The 24219-nt window shown below is 40.3% G+C and overlaps 1 protein-coding gene across 1 annotated transcript in view; it reads right to left on the reverse strand.

Annotated features, from left to right (window-relative positions):
* Positions 1-1156: 1156 nt before the first annotated feature.
* The window catches only part of WDR62 (WD repeat domain 62), a 75287-nt gene continuing 52224 nt past the window's right edge, over positions 1157-24219 (reverse strand). The window contains exons 22-31 of the mRNA XM_089679825.1: positions 22179-22394; positions 19597-19739; positions 17920-17999; positions 16703-16837; positions 13506-13620; positions 13068-13167; positions 12167-12224; positions 9348-10118; positions 8041-8141; positions 1157-5127 (exon numbers count right to left, since the gene is read on the reverse strand). Of these exons, the coding sequence (XP_089535951.1) occupies positions 4900-5127; positions 8041-8141; positions 9348-10118; positions 12167-12224; positions 13068-13167; positions 13506-13620; positions 16703-16837; positions 17920-17999; positions 19597-19739; positions 22179-22394 (1947 nt within the window). The 3' untranslated portion in view covers positions 1157-4899. The remainder of the gene's footprint in view (positions 5128-8040; positions 8142-9347; positions 10119-12166; positions 12225-13067; positions 13168-13505; positions 13621-16702; positions 16838-17919; positions 18000-19596; positions 19740-22178; positions 22395-24219) is intronic.

Here is a 24219-nt window from a genome sequence, read left to right on the forward strand (position 1 = left end):
TTTTTATTTATCATTTTTGAACCTAATTGCACGGTTTTCATTATTATTAGTTATCACTTTTTTCCCCAGCCAGTAGTTCAGCTTTGAGGATTTTGTGGTAACTGCAGTTCCTCACCCTCTTCTGTTCCATAGGTATTAAGATTTATTGTTTCACGGCATTTTCTAAAAATGGGTCATCATTTTAAATGTCATAAGAAATGACAAATTTAAGCTTAGTGTGCTGTGTTGAAGAGTGGGTACATATTTTTTTATTATTATATTGTGCCAGGGGTGTTGCTAATATTGTAAAAGACCTGGAGAGCCTTTGGGCACCCAAAGCAGAGTAGTAACTGTGGGTGGAGCCACAATGCGGTAAATGTGGGAGGGGCTTAAAGGGACATGGTTAAATAAAACAAGGGCCTTCTTGTGCTCATAAAATATGCTGAAATTGCTGTACCATAAGCCTAAGTCTCAGAGACACGTTCAAACCTCAGCACAATCAAATCTATTTGAATTTTAAACTGTCCCTTTTTTTTTTTTTTTAGCACTTTTATTGGCATCGCAGAAGATGGACAACATACCATGCGATAGCTGGAGCAGTGATGGGTCTTCTTTACTGAGACTTCTGGGGTCTATTAAACCCCAGATCTCTTCTCTGCCCTTAAAAGCATCTGATCAAACCAAGATTTGTGTATCTGTAATGTGTACTTGCTTGTTTACATCTGGCAGAACCAGAAGTGACAAAATAATCGTTGCTTCCCGTTTCTTATACCATAGACATGATTGGGGACGTTCTGGCCCTCAATCATCTCTATAGTAAGCCAGCGTCACGGCCGGCTTTAGTCCTGGGCTTCCCGGAGGGATGGGAGAGCCCAGAAAGGCACCCAAAGGCGGCCCCTCCCACTGAATATAAAATTGATCCAGTGGCTATTTAGCCACTAGGATCACTTTTACATTCTTCAGCATTACCAGGGTATCAGGAGGATGCCTGTAGCTGCAGGCATCATCCCAGTATAACCAGGGTACCAGGATGATGCCTGTAGCTGCAGGCATCATCCCAGTATAACCAATGAAAGTCCAGTACGTCATATGGCATACTACAGGTGAGAAGTGGTTAAACATCAGATCTTTAATGATACTACTGCATCCTGTGAAAAACATTGGTATGGAGGCAGAATTTAACTTTGAATTGTGATTTTAATATCACTATGAAAAAAAACAACAACAAAACAAAAACATCACTTTAAAACATGAACACCGTCAGACTGGCTTTCCAGAAATGTAATATAGACATGACAATGCTATATACACGACATTAAAGTTTGAAGTGCAATTAAAACAAACAGAACTTACTATTTATTTATTAACAAGTTAGCATACAGTAATATTGGGTAATGTTATCAAGCAACACTATGCCACAATTAGAGCAAATATGCTAGCTTAAGTCTTTAAATAAAACCACTTGAACCTCAAATCTCTGCATCTCTGATGGAACTTTGACTGGTTTCTGATGAATCAGTAGGTAGCCCTGTCGTTACCCCTATCACATCCTTTGATCTGAAAAATGAAGCAGCTGGGTGGTCAGAATACAGTAAGCAGAGTGGGATGTTTATTAACGTATGGCCTGCTTAACTCCGGGGATTTGATAAAATTCTTATCCCCACCCCCCTTCAGCTGGGGAACCTTGTTTTGTGTAGGGGATGGTATAAAACCAGAAGACGTACCTTAATCCAATGCCCTGTGTTTTTTCTATGTTGGTTCCGGTTGTGATGACTTGACACTGGTAAGAAGAGTGGCGACAAGATTGGTGGGACATCACGTGCAGTGGAGAACCTGTGACCATCACTGATGATCAGCAGTGGTGATGTTCCCACCAACACTTAAGTGCTGAAAAGTAAAGTGCCCAAGCATTGGCTGCCACTGGATTAAGGCAAGTAATACTCCTCTCATTCCTCACATAAATCATTAAGGGTTATGTATAGTCAAAACATTTTATTTCAGTTTTGGACAGCATAGAGAATTTCTTTATTGCTATCTGCATCCCATTATGGGAGGTTCCCTTCAGTTCCTGTCCAGGAGGTGCAACAGGAAATGAGAAAAATCTCTACAAAGTGACGGGAGGACAGTTGTCACCAGACCATACATGCCATAGTCACCTCCTGTTCGGGTAAAAACTCTAAAAATTGTGGATTTCCCTTCACGTTCTGTTTAGGTGGCAGTGGTCGCCAAGACAAGTAGACAAGTAGAGAGTATGAACCTAACTAGTAGGCACCCAACACTCTATCCAAAACTAAAAAAAAAAAAAAAAAAAAAAAAAAAAAAAAACCAAGCTGCCATTGCCTTTATCCAATTATTCTATTTACAGGCAGTTTTTTTTTTTTACTGACCTAGGAATGAGCATGTAGACCAGGAAAGGCAGACTTGTTCCAGCTCAGTGGCTTTGGAATGATTAAACCCAGCGATCAGCATAAGATCCTAGCAACTAAGCATTTTTCAGAATGAGAGATCAGCAATGGCATCATTCATTCACTACAATGCAAACAGGAGAGGAGTGCTTGTAAGGTGACCATTCAGCAGTCTTGTATCCATAAACCAATGTGATCTTTCTTTCTGTATCGTTTGCCACCGCTGTTACACACTACAACACTGATCAATCATTTGAAAATACCATTATTTTGGAAATCCCATTTAACTTGTAAACTTGTATGTGATTGGAGTTTTCTGTACATATACAGTACATGGAGGAGCCCCATCTCTGGCAGCACCCTTAGATAACAGCATTGTCATTCAGGGAGGAAGGGTGTGTTATATGTACTAGCAGATTTAGATACACTAACAAATTGAAGCCAAATTCCAGCTAACTTTTAGGCAGTTACAGCAACAGTTGTTTCTTTTGAGATAAAGGTTTTACATCAGTAAAATTAAAGCCGACCATTGTACACACCCATGTCAGTGGTAAATTGTTTGTCTTAACCCTCTTACTGCTACATCTTATTTTGTTGAAAAACAACAGACTTACTAAAATAAAAGAAAGCCCAAAAAATAAAACTAATGCAGCCATCACAACTTTAATTGGTAAGCTGCAACATAACAAATGCTTGCTTTTGGGATTAATACCACTTTAAGTTCTCTACAGTGCCTACAGATACAGAGGTAAATGGTGACTTGTTTTAAAGTGCTTTTACCACTTGTGTGCATAGTATGGATGTAGGTTCACTGTAAAAGGAAGTCAGGCAAAACTAGAATACAAGAATATACCACTGATCAGCCATAACATTATGACCACTGACAGATAAAGTGGATAAAATGGATCTCAGTGCAATGGAATGTGAAAGTGAGTGGGATATACTATGGAGCAAGTTAACATGTTGTCCTTGAAGCTGATGTGTTGAAATGCAGAAAAAAAAATGGACAGGTGTACGGCCCTTGTCAAAGTCGCTCAAATCCAAATTATAATGGCTAGACAGCTGGGTCAGAGCATCAACTGCAGCTCCTGTGGGATGTTCCCAGTCTGCAGTAGTCAGAACCTACCAAAAGTGGTCCAAGGAAGGAAAATCATCAAATTGGCAACAGAGTCATGGGTGGCCAAGGCTCATTGATGCACATGGGGAGCAAAGGCTGGCTACGTAGTTCAATCCAATAGAAGAGCTACTGTAGCTCAAACTGCTGAAAATATTTAATGCTGGTTTTGATAGAAAGGTGTCAGAACTCAGTGCATTACAGTTGTGTAGCAGCAGACTTGTCAAGGTGCCTATGCTGACCTGTGTCCACAGCCAAAAAGCACCTACGATGGCAAGTGAGTATGAAACTGGAAGAAAGTGGTCTGGTCTGAGGAATTCAAGAATGATTTGAGGAACACAGCAATAAGTTCAAGGTGCTGACCAGGCCTCCAAATTCTCCATATCTCAATCAAAGTCAAGTATCTCTGGAATGTGCTGGAAAAACAAGTCCGATCCCTGAAGGTCCCACCTCACAACTTACAGGACATAAAAGGGATCTGCCACTGACAGCTTGGTGCCAGTACCACAGCATACCTTGAGAGGTCCAGTGGAGTTCATGCCTCCATGGATTATGGTGGGTGGTCATAATGTTACGGCCGATTTGTATAAAGGATTATAACTGAGCAGGCATACAAATTATAAAGCATTTGCCCCTATTTTAGCTTTAATTTAGCTGAGCCAAAATACTTCAGATGGAGTGTCAAGGGTGAGAGGTCACTTGAAAATAGTAATCTTTACATTTGTAGTTAGCAGAAGATTGCCCAAGAGTTTTGAGAAGCTGACTATACTGTAGAAGGAATTAAAAAAGAAAAAAAAAAAAAATCGAATCCATCCGAAGCACTGGTGATAGAACGCTGTAGAAGGAAAAAAAAAATCGAATCCATCCGAAGCACTGGTGATAGAACTGAAATTTGTTTTGCCAAAAGGAAAAAAAGAAACAAAACAAAATAATATAATACAGAATTTCTATATGGTGCTTTAACCACAATAAAAGCAACTGTAAAATACTGGATCAATGGTGTTAAAACAAAAAGTCTCTATGGACAGCTCTGGAAAAGCAGTCATGTTAGTTGTATGATAACTTAGTGCAACAGAAAACATAAATATATAACAAACGTGCAAAGTCAGTACAGGGCTAGTACACAAAACATTCAACTGTATGTTGATGCTGAAGGTTGAAAGACCCTCCGGCTTCTACAATGTGGATACCAACCAGCCCTTTTCCACTAACCAGGGTAAAGAGTAAAAAAAAAACCAACAGTTGAGATCATTTCGCTAGAATCCAAGACATGATCAAATATGGCGGGTGGTTCAACACGGACATCTACCAAAGCTATCAGTTGTGGTAAACAGGCCCCTTACTAATACAATTACTGTAGAGTGAACAGTCCACCAAGATCTTGGACCTTCAGAAAAGGTGTCACAGTGCAGTGCTGTTAATCTTCTCCTTCATGATCTGCAGCATCATTTCTGAATAATGTTCCAACAAGTGAAGCGAAGCATTGTTTGCGGTGTTTAGCTTGCCATTTGGTGCCATTCTCTGGCTTATTCCCAACAACTCCATCTCGCTTTGAATATGTGTGAAGGCATCAAAGAATAATGATCTGAGATGGGACTTTTCTTCATGAGATCCAATGCAGTTGTCAATCTCCAAGAAAAAAATAAAAGGATTCATTAAATTAAGATGTTAAGACATGGTGGATGGATTTTTTATTTTGGACATTTCTAAGGTTATATTTTATATATGGATCTTTCATGGTTAAAATGTTTTTGTTGGCCAGTACTCCACTAATGCATTAATTAGCCACTGTACTGACTCCAAACATAAATTTAATAATGGTTAAGTGGTTAGCATTTCCATCTAGCAGCACTAGGGTTGTTGGTTTGAATCCCAACACTAACCCTACCTGATTGGAGTTTGCATATTCTCCCTGTGCCTGCGTGGGTTTCCTTCAGGTACTCTGGTTTCCTCCCAAACTCTAAAGACATGCTGGTAGGTCAATTGACTCCTGTCTAAAGTGGCCCTAGTATGTGTATGTATGAATGTGAATTAGGGACCTTTGATTGTAAGCTCCTTGACAGGAGGGACTGATGTGAATGTACAATATGTATGTAAAGCGCTGCGGAAATTGAGGGCACTATATAAGTACCTGTATGAAATAAAATGTTTATTCTAAGGTTATAAACCTATAGTTGGATCATCCAGTGCTGGCAAATACGACTGGATTATTGAATAGAGCTACAGTGCACCCCAGAAGGAGAACTCTTCCCTGAATTTCAAAAAGATGTAATGTGCATAAGCACTTAAGTGGGGAAAAGGCACACCCCTTATCACAAGACAATGCCTTGTGTTTTTTCTTTCATGATCTGGAATTCAGCATGTACAGTAGAACACCCCAATTTTTCCAATCTCAATGTAGTCTGAAAACAAAGCAAAGAACACAAACAATTGGAAATGAAAAAGAAATCATGAAATTGTTTTCTTCAACAAAACGTATTCTACATTTTTGACTCAAAGCAGCCACCTTTTGTAGATTTAACAGCCAAAAACAGTGGTGGCATTCTTTCTACAAAGGAAATAAAAAATTGTTCAGAAAATTCTTCCCAATACTGTTGCAGAAGTTCCTACAAAATGTGTTGCTTTGCTTTCATCCTTCTGTTCAGTTAATCCTAAACCAGCTAGATAGGGTTTAAAGTGTTACTAAACCCAGGACCCTGCATTCACTGTATCTGGTCTCCTACAGTACACACAACATGGAAATGCAATTATTTTAGTAAATATAAACTGCTAAATATCTTTTTCTCATCAGCAGTTAGAGCAGTCTTGTGACTTAAATCAGTGTCTAGCTGAGCACTGGTTTAATGCTTTTAGGAGGAGTTTTCATTCTCCTCTGACTGTCCTATGAGGCTGCATAACTCCTGACCATCTGTCTGAAGAGGGCCGATTGGACCTGTGCTGAGCACATGCACGCTCCCAAAAGGAAAAAAACTCTACCAATACACACTAAACTGAGCATGTGCAGAGCGACTCCTAGAGCTCTGTACTATCAGCAGATGGATTGTGGACAATAGAAGGGAAGGTTCAAACAGCCTTTTTACACAATGAAGAGGATTGGCTCTTTAGGCTCCACAGTGAGTATAACAAGCATGCTTTACTGCATATACAGACTGATTTTACTGTTGTGGGTTTAGTAACACGAAGTCTGCGTCATGTTTTGGGTCATTATCTTGCTGTAGGATGAATTTCTAATTAACTAGGCATATTCCAGGGGGTATTGCATGATACTGCAAAATGCTGCGGTAGTAGTTTTGGAAATCACAAACTCTGGATCCAGCAGACCCCAGACCATCACTCTTCCTTCTCCATATTTGACAGTTGGCGTCACACACCAAAAAACCATCCTTTCACCTACTCAATGGACGGCATACAAAAACATTGCATGATGACCCGAAGATCTCAAATTTATATTAAACTGGCCAATAAGCTCAGCCTTCAGTACTCCACTGGAGGTGCTTCATTGTCCAGGCAAGCTTTTTTTTTTTTTTTTTTTCTTAGAAATGGTTTTCTTACAGCCACTCGACCTGTCAAACCTGCAGCTCGAAATCTTCTCTTCACAGTGAATACTAAGACTTGCTTACGTTGATCAGTGTTAAGCTCCTTGAAGCTGTTGTCCTGTGAGTTGCCTGTCACGTAAGCGGTCAACTCTCGGAAAGTTTTCTTCTGATTCTGTTGTAGCTTTGGGTTTGCCAGACCTCCTCCTGTCAGAGTTTCCTCCAGTTTCCAAGTGCCTTTTGATGGCGTAGGAAACTGTACTCACCAACACCTTGACTTTCTTTGCAATTTCTTTAGGAAAGACCTATGGTTTGAGGGTATAATGGTCTGTCTTCTTTTGTTAACTGGCTTTCTCTCACCATTTTGAGAGCAATAGACTATTTTCTGCAGTACAACACTGTCCAAATATTGCTTAAGAGGGTGTAGTAACACAGTCTGTTTCAACACTGCTTTTATAGAAACAAAAAGCTTGTAAGTAATCAACAAATAATGGGACACCTGTGTGAATAATTAGCATAAACTTTATTTACTTGCAATGCTGCTGAACAATTGTGAGTGGTTAACCTATTATTTGTTCCATGAAAAAGGCTTTGTTGTATAACTCTGAAAAATACTTTATTTTTCATTTTTGTTAACTTTTTATTTAACTCTGGCAGTTAACAGCTTGCCTTTGTGTTATTTCAAGTTATTCACTGGACCTGAACTGTTTACATTTCAATTAAAAATGGAAACATGGAGGTGGTGGAAAACTTTTGACTGGTAGTGTATAAATGGCAGGAAGCCCTATGTTTCCCCACACAGCTGGCGACACTTCACGACATTTACATATATGGAGGAGCATGTGACCATCTCCCCTGTGACACTGCCCTGGCCAAACACTTTTACATAACTGGTGAAGCTGTGTTACTGACCTCCCAGGCCACCAGAGGATCTCAGTGCCAGCCGCAGCAAAGCACAAAACCCCCTTAACTATCATCTTGTTGAAAAGTCACATCTGAACAGATTTACCTTTTTATACGTTTTCAACGTCTTCTGAAAAGTGCTATGAAATTCCTCAATCACCTTCTCACACTGTCCCATCAGAACCTTCATACCCGGGGAGGGACTGTCTTAAAAAAAAAAAAAAAAAAAAACACAGAAAGAGCCCACGTCAATACTAAAATAGTAAACTATAATAATAAATTTGATACAAATTTTTATTATACAGGATTGAGATTACAAATGTCACAAACATTCTGTAACTACAGCACAAAATATAAGACTGAATTAAACAGAACAGGAATTATTAAGTCCACGTTATCACACAGATAACAAAACAAAACGACACATTATACAGCTTATGGGGCAGGCGGTATGGAATTAGAGACACAATCTATATGATGGAACCTTTAGTAAAATTTTCCCAAGTGTCTACAAGATAAAATTATCTGAATAAAGCAAATATGTTATTTCATATAACATTGGCAGGTATGCTTTGTACAGCTACCCGTACACTGTAATAAACTTGTGAAACATTTTAAATCCAATAAAGTGTCTAATTGTCAGCTGCAAGGTATTTCAATAAATATATATACTGCATGTTGAAATGCGGTTTTATTACAAAATATGAAACATTTTTTTAAATACATTTCAAATATACTGTACGTCTTTAAAAATACAAATCTACATATTTGGAATACATTTACAAATATATGTAAACATATATGTTAAAATGACTTTTTTATATATTAAACAAATCTGAAGTATATATTTTAAAAAATATATTCTTCAGATTTTTTTTAACATATAAAAAAGTAATTTTAACATATATTTTTACAAAAATGTGTAACTGCATTCCAAAAACGTATATTTGTATTTTTAAAGACATACAGTATATTTGAAAAATATTTGTTAAAACATTTTTATATTTTGTAATAAAAACACATTTCAGCATGCTATAATATACAGAATGTATATGTATATGTATATATATATATATATATATATATATATATATATATATATATATATATATATATATATATATATATATATAAATAAATAAATAAAATTTATTGAAATATATATTGAATTTGGTCAAAATTGTAGCATTTCAAATATACAGCAATTTATTTGGGAAGAATATTTTTAAAATATTTTGATAATATATTTCAAATATATTTTTCTTCCATATGGGTAAAGCTGCATTTTATGTAATATCTCTTGCTGGACAACATATGTTTTGCTTCTGCACCAAGTTAAGCTCACTTTTCAGTGTTCTTTATCTGCACCTACCAGCTACATGAAGGTCGGTTAAACAAAGGCATTTAACTTACTAGGCTTTTCAAGGTCGTTGGAACAAGGTGTTGGTGAACCAGACAGACGCCTGCTTGGCGAAAGAACTCTTTCACTGCGGTTGCTGGTGGGGGAGATGCTTAGAGCTGTACGAACTGGACATTCAGCTATAGAAGCTCTTCTGGGCACATCATAGACATCTTGTGACCTGAAGGTTAATGAAGATGGTGAGCTTCTCCCATCCTGAAGGTCAGTGGAGATTCCACTCTTCAGAACATCTGATGCCTTCGACTTTACCACAGTGGTATTAAGTTCCTCTTTTCGAGAGGTCTTTGACAGATTATTTATAGACTTGGCTTTTTTCTTTAGACGTGGGATAACTCCATAAGCTGTTGGAGGTGGCATCAAAAGTTTGTCCGATAATGAATCAGAGATGGTAGTAGATTTAGTCTTGGTTTCTTGCTGCTCTGATAGGACCTTTTCACAGGATGCAGAGGAAGTGGGGGATTTGCTAATGTCTTCCTCTGAGGCTTTCAACTTACTGTTTTCTGAAGATAGGTCAGTGGTGGAGAGTGGCCGAAATAAATTGGACAGTCTTTTTAGTTCTTCCCCGGAATTAATACCTTCTCCCATTGATGTACTTCTGAATATTTTTGCCTTTGAGCTAGCCGTGGCCTCCATGTAAGATGGTGCTTTGTTGGATTTATTTATTAAATTGTTCTTATTTGGCCAGCATCCAGGGAATGAGGATCGAGAGGCAGATTTATCACTGACTTGTAACTTCTGTAAATTTGGGACCAATATAGCGATGTCTGCATATATCGATAAAAAAATATCAGTCATTAAAAAATGAAGGGAAGACAGAACAGATGTGCATATTCAAAGAGATCTTTATATGGCCTACAAAAAAAAAAAAAAAGCTGTTCAAGTTGACAACAGTGTTGAATTGCATATAACAAGAATCTAGCTTGGTCTTCAGACTGACCATTGTGTCCTTGTGGAGCTCTTTGGATACCAAATACACAGGACTGCTACTTCTATCCAAGCAACTTGCTGTAGTTCCTTCGCAGTGCATTATGCACCATTTAGTGATGCAAGAAATACAGTGTGAGGCCGAGAGAGCAGAATACCGCAAGTTTCAGATTTCAGGAAAGCAGCAGAATTTGAAACACAGTGATAAATATTAATGGTATCAAATGGCAAGCTTGCAAAATATTTGGTTTTTATGATTAATCATAATTAATATTAATATGTGTGAATGGCCTTGGACAAATGATAGTGTTAAGTTCTTCAGTTATAAGCTGAGCTAGCTAACCAGCTGAGAGCTGAATATTCTATAATACAGCATAGCTGGTTAGAAGACTCTAGTGTAGAATGTCATGGAGTAACTAAAATAGAATAACTATTACATAATGTATTCTAATAGTATCTGTGTGTATTTAGTTTGATTGATAAGTTGGTAATATTGTTACATACGTAGATTTGTGGTTATACAACATTTAGATGTTGTAAAGATACATTCTTAATTTATATTATTTAATCAGAGACTGGTCATATGAGCAGAGTAATTTAATATGGTCAATTTATGGTAACTACATATGTACCCGTCAATCAAAAGACCATATATGTAGCGTCCCCTCCCTTCAATGAAATTGCTCTGCTAAACAGTATTGTTTGCCATACAAGGTCCTAAGATACGCTTACTTGCGTCATAAAATGACCCTAAGGGACAGTCTCGAACACACGTCTGTCCACACAGACATGCATAAGAACATTCTGAGAAGCTGGAACAGGTGCTATAAGACAAGAAATAGTCAGTAACGTCTACTTCCGGCTTCTTCCCAAAGACTCCAGAGGGACAAACAGAAGATGAAAGAGGCATATGAGATACTGAACACAAGGGTGACACATCTTTAAACTTCGGCTTTGATATTTCTGAACGGTTCATGATACTCATTACATTGTTATTTTAAGCCATTGTGTGATAAAATAAAATCACACTTTATTTTTTATCTTTCCGGCTCTTTAATTACAAGCATAATTGCCTATAGACGCTAAAGAAATACTATATGTATCTCAGAAAATCCAACACACGGGCTGCAGTAGCATCCAGCAGACATTGCCTACAGCCTTTGCATGGTAGCAAAATGCAGTAAATATTATAAATATTTAGAGTGATGTGTTTTATAATCACATGCTCATTGCCAGCAGGTGCAGGAGTGCTTTAACAACTAAAACGGACGATGAGCATGTGTCTATACAACACATCAGTCCAAATATTTACTACATTTTGCTATTAAGCCCAAACACCAGTTTCTCATTTTTCAAGCTCTGACGAAGGAAGTGAGGTTTGGCCTGAAACAAGTCAGTGTGAATGCAATGTTCATCTGATCTTACCCTATAATAAACTTGTCTGGATTGTATTATTTTGGTGTGGTGCTTTAATTTGAGATTCACCCTATCCAGTCTATCCATGAAGAATACCCCACCCAGTCTCCAGACACAGTATGCCCAAATGAGTCCTACCCTATTGGGTATCCAATGCCATCTATCCCCTTTCCAAAGACTCTGAACCCATCTTGCTATCGTAGAACTGGTCACCAATACTCCTCTATGCTTTGCTGACTTGACACAGAAAGCGCACACTACTTATTTTGTGTATTATAGTCCATATAGTATGCAGGGGTATGGACACCTGCTTTTAATAAAAAGAAAAAAAAAAAAATCTATATACTGCACACTTTTACTCTCTTCACCCAGGAGCACCAATTGCAGAAGCTCCACAAGTCTGTCAGTATAAGTCCTTACCACTAACATAATAATATAAATATTGTATATCTTGATTATGAATAGAACTCACCAGCGCTGGTTGAAGATTTTCTCCTTTCCTTTTCAAGGGTAGTTTTTTCCACTGCTTTCTAGAAAACAAAAATGTATATACGAAGCTTTGTAAAGGCAAACAACTTGCATGAATTAGTCCGAAAGAAAAGGATTAGTGTACGGGCAAGAGAAAAGCTTACATGCTCTTCACCACCACCACCACCACCCCCATTTTTCATCATTACGACAGACCCAACCAGGACAAGGACCCAGCAGCGAGGAAGCAGCTCTCTGGCAGACGCACCCAGGCAAAGTGCCAGGCGTCCATCACAATCATCATGCACATGCAAACCAATGCAATGTTGCTGATCTGCCTGCAGAAAGGGTGGCACAGTGTATATATGGGCAAAATATAAAAACACAGGCTCATTACATCTTTCCATAACATACACATTTCCCCTTGTTTTGTTTCTTTTAACAAGCAGCACATACAGAAAGAATGCTGTTGATCTCTTATTTCAAGTAATGTGCTGACACTAAAATCCTAAGCAATGTTGTCAGCCTTTCCAGTTTACCTCTGATGTACTGCCTCCCCCTCTCTATAACCTAAGGGTAAGGTGTTCTGTAGTCTAGCAGGAAAGTCAGTTAGGGTTGAAAACATTGCTGGGGCTTTCAACGTAGACAAACTACAGGAATTTAGGAGCTCACTGAATGTTTGGCAGGATCAACAGATATTTTTATGTAGATTTTTTAAAGAGACAAAACCTGGGTAAATGTACATGATTTGCAGGGATATTCTGCATATGATTTTTACCAATATACTTTTGGCATCATAGGTACAAAAGTAAAAACATATTTGTTCATTTGTTAAGTTGGACACATCTTGTCCCATTGTAAGATGTGCAGAGCTTACATTATTAGATTACAGCATTTATTCTTACATCAGAGAGTCTCCTGGTAAGCTGTTGTCTCATTGATTCCTCCTTTGCTTCTGGATCTATAACCACCTGCGGTATTTGGGGTGGAAATATAATTTCTAGCCTAAAAAAGAGGAGCGCATAAATAAATATGACATAACCCAGATACAAAATAATAAACAAAAAAAACAACATAAAATTGCCATCAATGGTCTCTATGCAGATATACAGCTATAAGGCTGAAGGCACAGGAAAAGCTCTCTTATATTTTAGACCCAATGAACATTTCTCAATGTTCCCCATAAGATTGCAATTTAGAATTCAGGTCTATTTTAAAGAGGAGTGAGAAAATGTTCCTACAGTAGTTGACAACGGGATTATGTGCCCCAACTAAAATGCTCAGTATATTCAACAAAAGTCAACGACATTCCCCAAGTATAGAGCAGAGATGCGTTCCTCTACCTGTCATTCCTGTAGCTTCGAGACAGAAATTTGGCAGAGAAACTGAGCCGATTGTTTAGGAACAGATCATCATCCTCACTGGGCATCAGATCTTTCAGACAGTTGTCAAATTTTTCTGTAGAAATATGAGCAAAACTATATTTGAACATCAAATTGTTAGCTGCATAGAGAGATGGGGAAAGATGGGAGAGAAGGAGAGCGTCGAAGAGAAGAGCGAAGGGGAGCGTCGAAGAGAAAAGCGAAGGGGAGCGTCGAAGAGAAAAGCGAAGGGGAGCGTCGAAGAGAAAAGCGAAGGGGAGCGTCGAAGAGAAAAGCGAAGGGGAGCGTCGAAGAGAAGAGCGAAGGGGAGCGTCGAAGAGAAGAGCGAAGGGGAGCGTCGAAGAGAAGAGCGAAGGGGAGCGTCGAAGAGAAGAGCGAAGGGGAGCGTCGAAGAGAAGAGCGAAGGGGAGCGTCGAAGAGAAGAGCGAAGGGGAGCGTCGAAGAGAAGAGCGAAGGGGAGCGTCGAAGAGAAGAGCGAAGGGGAGCGTCGAAGAGAAGAGCGAAGGGGAGCGTCGAAGAGAAGAGCGAAGGGGAGCGTCGAAGAGAAGAGAGAAGGGGAGCGTCGAAGAGAAGAGAGAAGGGGAGCGTCGAAGAGAAGAGAGAAGGGGAGCGTCGAAGAGAAGAGAGAAGGGGAGCGTCGAAGAGAAGAGAGAAGGGAGCGTCAAGGAGAGGAGAGCGTCGAGGAGAGGAGAGCGTGGTGCATCAAGGACAGAAGAATGGGGAGATTCAATGAGAGGAGAGAGGGAAGAGTCAAGGAGAGAAAAGAGTGGAGAGACAAGGCGAGGAGAGGAAGGGAAGGCGAGGAGAGGAAGGGAAGGCAAAGAGAGGAAGGGAAGGCAAAGAGAGGAAGGGAAGGCAAAGAGAGGAAGGGAAGGCAAAGAGAGGAAGGGAAGGCAAAGAGAGGAAGGGAAGGCAAAGAGAGGAAGGGGAGGCAAAGAGAGGAAGGGGAGGCAAAGAGAGGAAGGGGAGGCAAGGAGAGGAAGGGGAGGCAAGGAGAGGAAGGGGAGGCAAGGAGAGGAAGGGAAGGCAAGGAGAGGAAGGGAAGGCAAGGAGAGGAAGGGAAGGCAAGGCGAGGAAGGGAAGGCAAGGCGAGAAAGGCAAGGCGAGAAAGGCAAGGCGAGGAAGGGAAGGCAAGGCAAGGAGAGGAAGGGAAGGCGAGGAAGGCAAGGCAAGGCAAGGAGAGGAAGGGAAGGCAAGGCAAGGAGAGGAAGGGAAGGCAAAGAGAGGAAGGGAAGGCAAAGAGAGGAAGGGGAGGCAAAGAGAGGAAGGGGAGGCAAGGAGAGGAAGGGGAGGCAAGGAGAGGAAGGGGAGGCAAGGAGAGGAAGGGAAGGCAAGGAGAGGAAGGGAAGGCAAGGAGAGGAAGGGAAGGCAAGGAGAGGAAGGGAAGGCAAGGAGAGGAAGGGAAGGCAAGGAGAGGAAGGGAAGGCAAGGAGAGGAAGGGAAGGCAAGGAGAGGAAGGGAAGGCAAGGAGAGGAAGGGAAGGCAAGGAGAGGAAGGGAAGGCAAGGAGAGGAAGGGAAGGCAAGGAGAGGAAGGGAAGGCAAGGAGAGGAAGGCAAGGCGAGGAAGGGAAGGCAAGGCAAGGAGAGGAAGGGAAGGCGAGGAAGGGAAGGCAAGGCAAGGAGAGGAAGGGAAGGCAAGGCAAGGAGAGGAAGGGAAGGCAAAGAGAGGAAGAGAAGGCAAAGAGAGGAAGGGAAGGCAAAGAGAGGAAGGGAAGGCAAAGAGAGGAAGGGAAGGCAAGGAGAGGAAGGGAAGGAAAGAAAAGAGGGAGGGTGAGTAGAGGCAGGGAAATGGAGGCAGAGAGAGGAAAGGAGTAAAAAAAATAGAATATGATAGTTTTTCAGTCACCATAACAATATTTAAAGTTAGGCATATCTATTGATCCCCAATTAAATTTAAATTGAATGTAGTCAACAAAACAGCATTACATACCATGTATGGGTCTAAATAATACAAAAGGGAGGGGGTGCATAATAAACCTTAAAGAGTACCTATCTGGGTGAAAATAAAAGGAGTGGCCACTCCTGACTTGCTTTTGAAGGTGCAGGTTCCACAATGTCTTGGTCTGCCCTTACTAATCCACTACAAGCATGCTGCCAGTAAAGTGTCAGGATAATTAATATGCAGGTACTTTCAGTATTTTAGGCCAGGGACTCACTAGGCAATAAAGGCTAACCTTCAGAAACAAGTTGGGAATGACAGCTCCTATACTGTATTTTTATCCGAACAAACATAAAAGAACTCAACTAAAAGATCAAGTATACTAGTATATATTAGCCTGTTATAAATTGAGAAGACAAAAACCCTTTCAACGAAAATCCTGGGATTTTCCTCTGCTGTAATTGCCATCCACCCATAGCGAGATTCTATGGTATAATGTAATTGAAGCTGTTCTAAATCAGGTAAAGAATTAGCACAGCTCCCATACTACAGAATAAAAGTCCTCAACTTTATCATTTGATCTGAGCTTGTCAGTCTGTATGATGTAATAGAAGGAATGAGCACAGCCATTTCTAAGTGTCAGCTTTGGAACTGCATGCAAGTTGTTCTCACAGTGCAAGGGAATCAGGAAAAGGTCTTTACTGCAATTTTTATAGAGATATCAGAACTGCATTTTAACCACTAAACACCCACATAGGTTGGTAGAGAATCAGCTTCGGTTTACATAGTTGTTTGTCTCCTTTAGAAGTTTCCTACCCCACTTCCTGTGTGGCCACTGGGACAGTAATTAGGATTTTTTGTTTACTGGGCAGAGTATCCTGCCTTATTTTGGCCATTGTCCATCTACCTGAAGATGGCAGAAAATCCATGTAGTCAAGAACATGAAGTACTCTATGTCCTGTGATGTTGCATCGAAAAATTAGGGATTTTTTTCTTACTGTAGAGTGGGAGCATCACTAAGGGAAGAAAGGATAATAATTTTTTCTAATCGGATAAAATAAGCAATAAAATCTAGACTAAGGTTACTCTTCCCAACTTTTAGCCAACATTCTGGCTTTAGAGACATTTAGGCTACATTTTTTTTTTTATTTAAAAAAAAAAAAAAAAAAATTATTCATATACAAAAAAATGCCTCTCTGTTCAGAAAGATGTGCATTAGGTACAAAGCCACCACTTTCACACCACTTCAAAAAGAAATATGTACAGCAATCGAACACACCTTCTGCAAGCACATCCGTTAAGGTGTCAAAATGCTTCTGAATGAAGGACTCTTCTGGACTCTCCAGGTGGAAATTCTCTTCCACATCATTCTCATCCAGGTCAGAGCAATTGCCAGAAGCCAAGGAGTCCTCATCTGTTAAAAATTGAAAAACTCAAATTTTATAGTAATTTATAAAAGTGTGTGTGTGTGTGTGTGTGTGTGTGTGTGTGTGTGTGTGTGTGTGTGTGTGTGTGTGTGTGTGTGTGTGTGTGTGTGTGTGTGTGTGTGTGTGTGTGTGTGTGTGTGTGTGTGTGTGTGTACATATATATACACACAAAGAAAAAATATATATCCTACATACTTGTATACAACAAAATCCTACATATTTTATAATCGGATTTTGCTTTGCAGGTGCATTCTATAAAAATGGAGCCAATTCCATAACAGAAAAAAAATACACCAGCAATAACCCCTACTACTACCAGCATGGTTCAGTTTTGTAGCAAGCAGTACCGAGAACCTCATTAATACAAATGGGTTCGGATCTGTGTCCTTCAATGTACTCCAAGAAAGGGGGTTTACAGTGAGTACAAAAAAACCTATTTTCTCTTTCACCTTTAGGACATCCAAAAGAGGACCAACGGAGGAATGGGCAACTCAGCAAACAAATGCTAATAGGTCTAAGAATAAACAGCAAAATGTAGGACTGCCTGCAGATCACAAAGCTGCCTGAAGGACACTAGGCCCAAAGCTGAACATCCACCTGATAGAACCTGGAGAATGTGCGAACAGAAGACCAAAAGGCAATCTTGCAAATTTGGGAAACAGAACGTGATGCCGAAAAGTCCAATAGACAATCACAGATCTAATATAGTGTGTCTTGACAGGAGAGGGTGGAACACGATCTAAGAGAGCTTGGATACTGGTGAGTCTGAACACCTAGAGATGGTGGAACAAGAAGCTGGAGCTTTGGCGGGAATCAGACTTTATGAAGGAAGCAGTAGCTAGATTCTCACAGACCAAAACCAGACAGGCAAATAAAAGGGAGGACTCCTTTAGATGACTAGTGCTAAAACAGCAAAAAAAAAAACAAAAAAAAACAAAAAAAAACAAAACACACACCATTTAATTCAATTCAAAAATAAAATGCATGAGTGAAATATGGAGAGAAAATGTAAAATTGATAATATCCTTATAAAATTGTGTGCCACTACAGTAAGTGATTGGAGAGTTACCTTGGTCACAAGCAGATAACAGTTCATTAGTGTTCGTGTCATGTCCTTTATCAAAGGTGTGCTCTTCAACAGCAAAGTCACTGTTGGGAATAAAACAAAACACAAATATGGGCATGTATGTAAAATAGGACTACGTACAAGGGGTGCACAAGGGGTTCATGTTAGGAAGGCATGGCAAGAAATGTTATTTTTTGTTCCTAGAAAACGTTTGAAATCCTTATTTTGTTTAAAAGTCTGTACTGTAGAATATACAGTTTGAAGACAATTTGTTACTGTGCTCACACATCCCCTGCTGAACAGGCAAGCGCCCCATGTGAAAGGACCCCAACTGAACAAGCTGAAGATAAAAGCTGATTGGTTGTCATGAACAGCTGCTCCAGATTCTGTCTGTTCCAGTTTTGATAAATACTCCCCAATGTGTTGTCATGTCAAAGAAGGTAGAAGCATACTCTATATCTAGCCCTTCAACAGTTATTTATGTAATTGCAGTGTGTGCAAAAGGGATAAAACGTGCATGTATTAGACAGGTGTACAAAATGTATTTATTACAGGTACTTATATAGCACTGTCAATTTACGCAGCACTTTACATGTATATTGTACAATCACATCAGTCCCTAACCCTCAAGGGGCGTACAATCTAAGGTCCCTACCTTACATTCATACATACACATACTAGGGCCAATTTAGACAGGATCCAATTCACCTACCAGCATGTTTTTGGAGTGTGGGAGGAAACCGGAGTACCTGGAGGAAACCCACGCAGGCACAGGGAGAACATGCAAACTCCAGGCAGCTGGTGCCGTGGCTTGGGATTCAAACCAACGACCCAAGTACTGCCAGGCAGAAGTGCCAACCATTTAGCTACTGTGCAAAATGTTTTTCTTTATTTTGCCTTGACACATGCTTTACAGGACAACAGCTAAATTCACATATACAATACTTTTATGGGAGCAGTTTTATCTGCCAAACTATTTCTACTTAAGTCCAAAGAATTACACAAACCAGCTCTGTCTATCAGGGCAGAAGACCTGATTTTTCTCTGCTGCAAGTTATGTAAATCTGTCCACACACTATGAGACTTCACTTGTTACGGTTGAACCACATGGATCCAGGAATCTCTGCTGGCTATTGTAATCTGACAGAATACAAAAACAGTGGCTGCATCTATTAGGCTGCAGCTGCTGTTCCGTCAACAATTTTCCACCTGGCTTCTTCAATGTTCAGATCGAAGGATGTCTGGCAGGAAGGTGCTGAGAGGGCCACCCACAGCTTGAATTTCTGTTCATTGGTAACCAATGTTCTATGTATAGCCAGCCTAACACCTACAGGTCTTCTCCCTCCTCAAGCCTGTGACTTGACAGTGAAAGGAGAAGAAGCAGACTGATAACCTCATCTCTCTTCTCCTATCAGCATGGTCCTTGGCGGCATAGGGGCATTACAACACAACTGACTCCCAGCCCAAGGGATTACAAGAGGCGAATACCAAATCCAATTCAGGGACTCACCAGTGCTTGTAATTAAGAAATAGGCATTTAATGATGTATTAATAATTATTATTATTATGCTTTAATATAATAAACCAATCTGCTGTGTTCAGCTGTGATCCCACCATAGCAGAATTTGAGTACATGTCTAATAATTCTAATCTGGAAGTACAGTGTTCACTTTCCTTTACCTTTCCTCCTGCTGGGATGTCTGCAGAGATGAAGGGTAGTATATACCGTTCGTATCATTGGAACGAGCATCAATATCTTCTAGAGCGGCAGACATATCCGTAATAAATGTTGAATTGCTATAGTCATTTCTTTCCTCGGATTGCTGAGAGACAAAATAATTGTTTTTTTTTTTTTAAAGTCTTCCAAAATTTGTCTTATAGAAATTATGTGTACTGATACAGCAATCTAAGCACCACTGAAGCTCCCCTGAGTATATCTAACCATACAGAGTACATTAAAAAGCACTATAAAAGGTTAAGCCAGAGAACTCTTCTATAGAACCAATTATCCATCAAAATTAATTCCAGCCCAAACTTTTTTTTTTTTTTTTTTTTAAGTAGTTTGGGAAATAAAAAGCTGAAAGACCTCAGTTCCCTACTTTATTCACAACTAGATAAAATGGTTTTAGCTATAGTTGCACATCAAGGTTGTATTCCCACCGTTCCATGTGCGTTGCAGCAAGCAAGGCAACACAAACACAGATTTAAATGAGCCCATTAAGCTCGGTTTCCCTTTCACAACTGCAGTGCACAGATGTGAACCAGCCACAGTCTTGATTTCTACCTGAAATACATTTACATGCAGAAAAATGCATGCGTTTTGTTGCATAAAATTGGTAAATTGTGAAAAGACCTAAAACTTTCCATTTTTAATTGATTTAGCCTAAAACATTTAAGATAAGTGTTTTAAGTCAACCCTAATAAAATGCCCCCTTCCTTCCAGGGCCCTCACCATAATGTGCATGTATGAATAGCATATTTGCAAGTTACAGCAGGCCCTCCTCCAGCACCACTATGTCTCTGAACATCCTCTTCGCTGCCATGGATATCTTCTCCCATTGTTGGAGGGCAGTAGGTGCCCTGGGTGAGAGACATGAATGATATTGGGCAGAGCTGTGCCTCAAACTTTGGTAGTCTGGGCCCAGGATCCAAATAGGGTTCACAGCTATAAGTATGAGAACCTACAATAAGGTATTTCAGGTACCACAAGGTGCCCACATTTCCTCAGTGTTATAGGCTTATTTTAACTTTGATTAGGCGACACTCAAATAGCCTGTTAGGGTCTTCTGTATTATTCCCCAACCAGGCCAGCTGGTTGGCATCTTAAATGCCTATGAGAAAACACATATATTTGGCCAAAATACAAACTAACTTCTCATTATTCTTGTTTTGTAAGGGTAATTTTAAAGTTAAATTCAAGCTTAAAAAAGCAGTTCGTTAAATTAAATAATGATAGCAGATTACAGAGCTATTGGACTGACTCATCAAGGAGTGGTGTCAGGATGGTATCACAGTGGTCCTCCTCCCCATACACCTTAGATTTTGCGATGGTGCTGGGGAGCAACCTAAAGAAGAACTACACTGCATCTGAGTACCACAAAGCAAAAATTATATTTAAATTTATTTTTAATATTCAAAAGCAAACTCTCCCATCCATCCATGTCTCCATGCTTTATTTTGCTGAGAAATCGCCCTGAAAAACACCCCCTAGATGGCCGTGGTCATCTGCAGTAAGGGCAGATGGTTCGTGTATCATTGACTCCCTGGAATCCATCTTCCCTTAGTTCAGGCATACAAGCAGGAGAGCGTGCTTAGCTAAGAAAACCCTAACCCTCCCCTTAGGAAGACTCCTGGGATGTATGATATCATTTGTCTAAGCAAGAAACCGGGAAGTAACTGAAGAAATTTTAAATCTATCTACTAATGATAGCAGCAAAAGGATTAAAAATAGTCAGTGCTGACTGAGTAAAGTTCCCCTTTAAATATCAACTGTGAGAAATTAACAATTAGGCTCCCTCACACAATTGAATGCATCTACCTGCTTTTTTTAAGCTTCTGTTGGGATTTAAAGTAGTTGTAAAGGCTCAAGGTGGTTTACCTTCATGCATTAAAAAAAACTTCCATGTGCAGCAGCAGCCCCCTCTCCCCTCAGACCAGCCCCTTCTTAATCTAGCAATGTGCACAAGAGCAGTGGTGCTCCTGGAACTGTCCCTCATCATTGGCTCCTGCTACTGTCAATCATAGCTAGTGAGCCAGTCAGGAGAGAGTGGGGGACAGGGCCGAGCTGCACTCTGTGTGTGAATAGACACACAAAGCAATGGTTCAGGAGCGAGCCTGCTTGGGTGCTGCCATAGAAAGAGGCTTGCTATGGGGGCACTCAGTAGGAGGGAGGGGCCAGGAGTGCCAGCAGGGGACATAAGGGAGGATCTGGGCTGCTCTGTGCAAAACCATTGTACAGAGCAGACAAGTATGACATGTTTATTATTTTTTAAAAATGGCTTTAATATCACTTTAATGGAAGTATATCCAAAGTCTCCAAGTCAGCCTCCATCCTATTAGCGAGTGACAGCACTCAGCTATCAATAAAGGCACTCCAAATCATAACCAGAACACAGCCAAGGAAAGCTTGAAAGGGAGCCTGTTCCGTCCCCTATGTCCAAGTACAGGTTTAAAAGGACTTGGAGGCAACAGAGAGAATTCCCATTTATGACAATTAGACCAGCTTCTCCAGACAAACTGCCTGGTTTACTGGTGCCACTCACCTCCAGCATTTGCTGGAAACTCCTTGGCTCCACGCACTCAACATCTGTGTCATCCAGAAATGTATTCTCTGCTTGGCATGGGGTACCACAGTAACTCAATTCATTACCATTCAGGAAATTCCTAAGGACATCAGAACTGTCACTCTGAGCCCAGCGCCCTTGAGGCTTGTAGTGATTTTGTGAAATGACAATCAGTGGTTCATTCTGCTCTCCCTGCTGTAATACAAGAAAAAATAAAAACAATTGTACTGACAATGTAGTGCTTACATCCAATATATGAGATTCACTAACACATTGAGGCAAATTACATTTTCAGGCAGATATTGTTTTCAAGGTACGCTCCATGATAGAATACTTTTTCCTTTGCTTTAGGTAAACATTTTGCAGCATAAAACTTTTGTCTCATATTGAGTTCTCCTTACACTGAACTCCAAGCCAACAGCTAAATACACAAAATATAACACAGAAGCTATTTTACCTGCCAAAGGATTTGTAGCTCTGTCCATTCAGTCCTGTGATTTACACAGCTCTGTCACACAGAAAAACCCTGTCTGACAGAGGAGAAGACCTGATATTTTTCTGCTGCAGTTAAGTAACACTTACTGGCTTTGTCCCTGCCCCAGCCTGTGATTAGACAGTGAAAGCAGAAGCAGCAGACTGATGAGCTATCTGCTCCCTTCTTCTACTTGCATTCCCCTTGTTTTTTTATGCAGGATCGCCACACTCCTCCTCACTAGTGTGGGATATTGGACTTTGGATCTTGTTTGCATCTAAGTACTGTAGCACAACTTATGGGGTCTTTGTACTGCTTCCACCTCTCCCAGTTTGAAGTATTCTGTACAGGGACTGTAAAAAGGATGATAGCAGGTCAAATTCATGGTACAAACTGTCGTGCAATTTAAAAAAAAAAAGAAGAAGGGGGGGGGGGGGGATTATTGTAGTTACTGTAAAATCCTTTTCTTGAAAACCAACGGCACAAAAGTCTTTCATCCACAGGTTATACAGCCACCGGATAACAAAAAGCTGTAGGCTAGCTCAGGATAATCTCTTCGGGACATTCAAAGAGCCGCCCAACTGAGGGATGGGCAACCCAGCAAACAAATGCTAACAAAATAAAAAAAGGGGACTGCTTACAGCTCAGAGCCTTCCAAAGTACCTTATACGCAAAGTTGTCATCAGATGAGGCAGAAAATCACCTAGTAGAATTTAAAGAATGTGTGAACAGATGACAAGGTGGCAGCCATACAAATCTAGAAAACAGAACAGAAAAAGCCGGGACTTGATCTTTACTGGTGTTAAGGTCCAAATGCAGGCCCAGACCCAGCTGAAGGAAGGAGAGATTTCATTCCACAGAGAAGATCCTGAGCTAAAAGCCAATAGAATCACAGCATGTGAAGTAAGCCTTTCATGTCCGATGGTGGACTTTGCGAGAAGTAAACTTTCTAGCCTTAAGCATTGTAGGAATAACAGATTCAAAGATGCCCCTGTCCTTCAGAACCTGAGCTGCACCAGCCATGCCAATAGAGCTAGCGACTGATAAGCAAGATGGCAAATTAGTCCTTGGGAAAAGAAATCTGGATGGTCTGGAAGGACGTGCATTTGCTAGAAGTCTTACCAGGCCACCTACCACATAAGCCTGGGCCAATACAGAACAATAAGGATCTCCAGAATGGCATCCATCTACACACTGTGGAGCAGGCAGTGTAGAAACGTTTTAGAGTAGGCAAGGCATAGGTCAGTATGTTTTGATCCCAATTAACTACCAGAGCATCCACTGCTATTGCCAGAAGAACCCTGCACCTAGATACAAACTTGACCAGTTTGTTGAACCTGGAGGCCAAGATGTCCACATTCATCATTCTCCACCTGTAAAATGGGTTCTGGAACCCCTCTGGGTGTAGAGATAACTCTCCCAAGTACAGATGCTGCTGAATACCATTTGCCCATGCCTAGAATGTACATGGCTGACACAGGATCCGCTGCCTTTCTTCCTGCAAGACTTAGTTTCTCACTGATGGTTGATGTACACCACTTACAGGGT

Source organism: Staurois parvus, unplaced genomic scaffold, assembly GCF_062004578.1.
Source record: "Staurois parvus isolate SC_StPar_1 unplaced genomic scaffold, SC_StPar_1.0 ptg000232l, whole genome shotgun sequence".
NCBI lineage: Eukaryota > Metazoa > Chordata > Amphibia > Anura > Ranidae > Staurois > Staurois parvus.